Source organism: Meriones unguiculatus, chromosome 3 (genome assembly GCF_030254825.1).
Source record: "Meriones unguiculatus strain TT.TT164.6M chromosome 3, Bangor_MerUng_6.1, whole genome shotgun sequence".
Classification (NCBI taxonomy): domain Eukaryota; kingdom Metazoa; phylum Chordata; class Mammalia; order Rodentia; family Muridae; genus Meriones; species Meriones unguiculatus.
The window spans coordinates 87,117,566-87,120,969 of record NC_083351.1 but is presented as its reverse complement, the minus strand read 5'-3'; the positions used below and the strand labels follow the sequence as shown (position 1 = coordinate 87,120,969).

The 3,404-nt window shown below is 39.1% G+C and overlaps 1 protein-coding gene across 1 annotated transcript; it reads right to left on the bottom strand.

Annotated features, from left to right (window-relative positions):
• Window positions 1–1,946: 1,946 nt before the first annotated feature.
• Window positions 1,947–3,006, bottom strand: LOC132652780 (olfactory receptor 4A5-like). Its single transcript, XM_060378696.1, has one exon. It carries the CDS (start codon window positions 2,952–2,954, stop codon window positions 2,010–2,012), a length of 945 nt encoding a protein of 314 aa, XP_060234679.1. The 5' UTR covers window positions 2,955–3,006; the 3' UTR covers window positions 1,947–2,009.
• Between the last annotated feature and the right edge of the window lie 398 nt (window positions 3,007–3,404).

Genomic DNA, 3,404 nt, shown 5'->3' with positions numbered 1-3,404 from the left:
TGGTGGGAACTTGAAAAGACCATTTTGAATGAGGAAACCCAGAAGCAGGAAGACACATAGTATATACTCACTAATAAATGGATATTAACCATATAATGTAGGATAAAAATAGCAAAAGCTATAGTCCTAAGGAAGGTAAACAACAAGGAAGACCCTAGGGAAGATGCTCAATCCTCTTTCAGAAGGAAAAAATGCAGCAGATATTGGAAGCAGAAGTCAGAGAACAGGGCAGGCGCCAACCACAGAGGGCCTCTGAAAGACTCCACTGGTCAAGGTATCAAAGCAGAGAGGCTAAGCCTCATAGCCAAACTTTGGGCAGAGGGCATGGACTTTTATGAAAGAAGGGGGATATAGAAAGACCTAGAGGGGGTAGGAGCTCCAAAAGGAGACCAACAAAGCTAAAAGAAAAAAGAAAAATAAAAACTGTGCTCTGGGAGCCCTGCAGAGACTGATTCCCCAAACAAAGAACAATGCATGGAGAGGACCTAAAACCCCTGGCTCAAAGGTAGCCCATAGACTCAGTATCCTAGTGGGTTCCCTAGTAAGGGGTACAGGGTCTTTCTCTGTCATGAACTCAGTGACAAGCTCTCTGATCACCTCTACCTGGGAGATGCAGCCTTAAGCTACAGAGGAAGACAAAGCAACCAGTCCTGATGAGACCTGATAGAGTAGGGTCAAATAGAAGGAGAGGAAAACCTTTCTCATCCATGGACTAGGGGAGGGGCATGGGAGGAGAAGAGGGAAGGAGGGTAGGATTGGAAGGAGTTTAGGAAGGGGGCCATAGCCAGGATACAAAATTTTATAAATTGTAATAAATGATAATAATAAAAAATAACATATGGTTATGTCAAAACCATATGATTTTCTCGATAAATTTGTAAAGATATTTAATGAAAATTTGTTTATAATAAATAAGTTAGAAGATTAATTAATAACAAATGGGATGTGCATTGGACATATGACAGGAGTCTACCGCAGAAGGCATCTGAAAGACTCTACCTAGCAGTGTTTCAAAACAGATACTAAGACTCATAACCAAACCTTCGGCAGAAAGGGAGTTAGTATAACATGGAAAGGATAGGCACTCCACAAGGACCAAATATATCTGGGGTCTTTTCTGAGACTGACACTCCAACAAGGACCATGTATGGATATAACCTAGAACCTTTGCTCGGATGAAGCCCTTGGTAGCTCAGTAACCAATTGTTTTCCCATAGTAAGGGGAACAGGGACTATTTCTGACAGAAACTCAGTGGCAGGCTCTTTGACCTCCCCACCCTCCAAGGGAGGAGCAGTCCTGCTAGGCCACAGAGGAGGACTTTGCAGCCAATCCTGAAGATACCTGATAAAACAGGGTTAGATGAAAGGGAGGAGGTCTTCCCCAATCAGTGGACTTGGTAAGGGGCAGGGAGGAGATGAGGGAGGGAGGGTGGGATTGGGAGGGAATAAGGGAGCGGGATACAGCTGGGATACAGTCAATAAAATGTAACTAATAATAAAAAATAAAATTTAATTAAAAAATAACACATGATTATGTCAAAACCATATGATTTTCTTGAAAAATTTGTAAAGATATTTAATGAAAATTTGTTTATAATAAATAAGTTAGAAGATTAAATAATATTTATTAAGATTAATGATAATAGCATAATAAAACACAACTAAAAAAAGACTGTGGTACACATGAACATAAATAACTAGTAACTGGACTAATAAAGAACTCCACAAATATGATTATATAGGAAAATAATATATTGGAAAAATGAAAAAAACATGAATATGTGGTTCATAGAAAATGGTAAAGTGGGATGCCAACTTTGCACATATGACAATATGCTCACCTTCAGCACCATAAGGAGAAAAAGAAAAACAGTTAATATCAGTATTTTACCATTATCTTTACAACAGTATAAAGCAGCTCACAATTTCAAGTGTTTTACCAATTTAGAACTTGGAACACACACTAAAAAAATTTATTTATTATTGTTCCTTTCTGATTAGTAATACAATCAGCAAGAAAAAAATCTTACTCTATCTATATTTAACATTTTACACCAGATATTTCCCATAGAATTTTTAATCTCTGAATTTCTCAATGTATATATTAAAGGATTCAACATGGGAGTGATAGCTGTATAAAAAACAGAAATAGATTTATCAATAGGGAAGTTAGAAACAGGTCTAACATACATGAAAATGCAGGGAACAAAGAAGAGGACAACCACCATGATATGAGAGCTGCAAGTAGACAGGGCTTTTCGCCGCCCTTCCTGACTGTGAGTCTTAAGTGAGCTTAAGATAATTCCATAGGAGAGTAGAAGAAGAACAAAGACTACCACACACATGGCTCCATTGTTGGCAACTACAGTGAGACCAATAAAGTAAGTGTCAGTGCATGCAAGTGCCAATAAAGGGTACATGTCACAGCCAAAGTGGTCAATGACATTAGGTCCACAGAAAGGAAGTTTATATACAGACAGAATTTGAACCAGAGCATGTACAATCCCTCCAGCCCAAGCTACCACCAAAAGTGAGACACAAACCTGTTGATTCATGATGGTTAAATAGTGCAGTGGTTTACAGATGGCCACATAGCGATCATAGGCCATCACCACCAGAAGGAAGACTTCAGCACCACCAAATAAGTGTTCTACAAAGAGCTGAACAAGACAAGCTGTGAAGGAGATGGTCTTTTTATCACAAACTAAGTCTTTAAGCAATTTGGGCAAGATGGCAGTGGAATAAACAGCATCCATGAGTGACAGAAAGGCAAGAAAGAAGTACATCGGGGAACCCAAGGAGGGGCTGGCAATAACTGTAACCACAATGAGCAGGTTGCCCATGATTGTCACAATGTACATGAGCAAAAACATGACAAACAATGCTTTTTGCCCAGTAGGATCCTGAGTGAGCCCCAGGAGGACAAATTCTGTGACATTGTTACTCTGTCCCATTTATTAATCTGTCTGTCTTGTTTCAAAAACACTTCAGCACAGAACCTGCTATTAATCCTGAAGAGGGCCATGAATCCATTCAGTCAAGAAACACATTTTCAATATTACTGTACACAATGATGAACCTGCCAAAAGCATGGAACAAGCATCTATTCAGTTCTTCTTGCAAAGAGTTCCATAATTTCAGTTACTAAATCTCTAAGTGTACATTTCTATCTTTACATGTATATAATATACCTTTCCCTGGCAAGGCTATGGGATATTTTCAGAAGAAGGGATGGAAAGATTGTAAGAATCAGAGTGATGGCTAACTTCAAGGGAACAGTATTTTCCAGACAAAACTGGAATTGCATGTAGGAACTCACAGCAACTGTGACAATATGCACAAGGCCTGCTCAAGATTAGTCCAGACAAAATCCAGCATGAAGAAGAGAAGGTGGCCAAGAAATC

Coding starts and splice junctions, on each gene's coding strand:
- LOC132652780 (XM_060378696.1), bottom strand. CDS start 2,954: ATGGGACAGAGTAACAATGTCACAGAATTTGTCCTCCTGGGGCTCACT.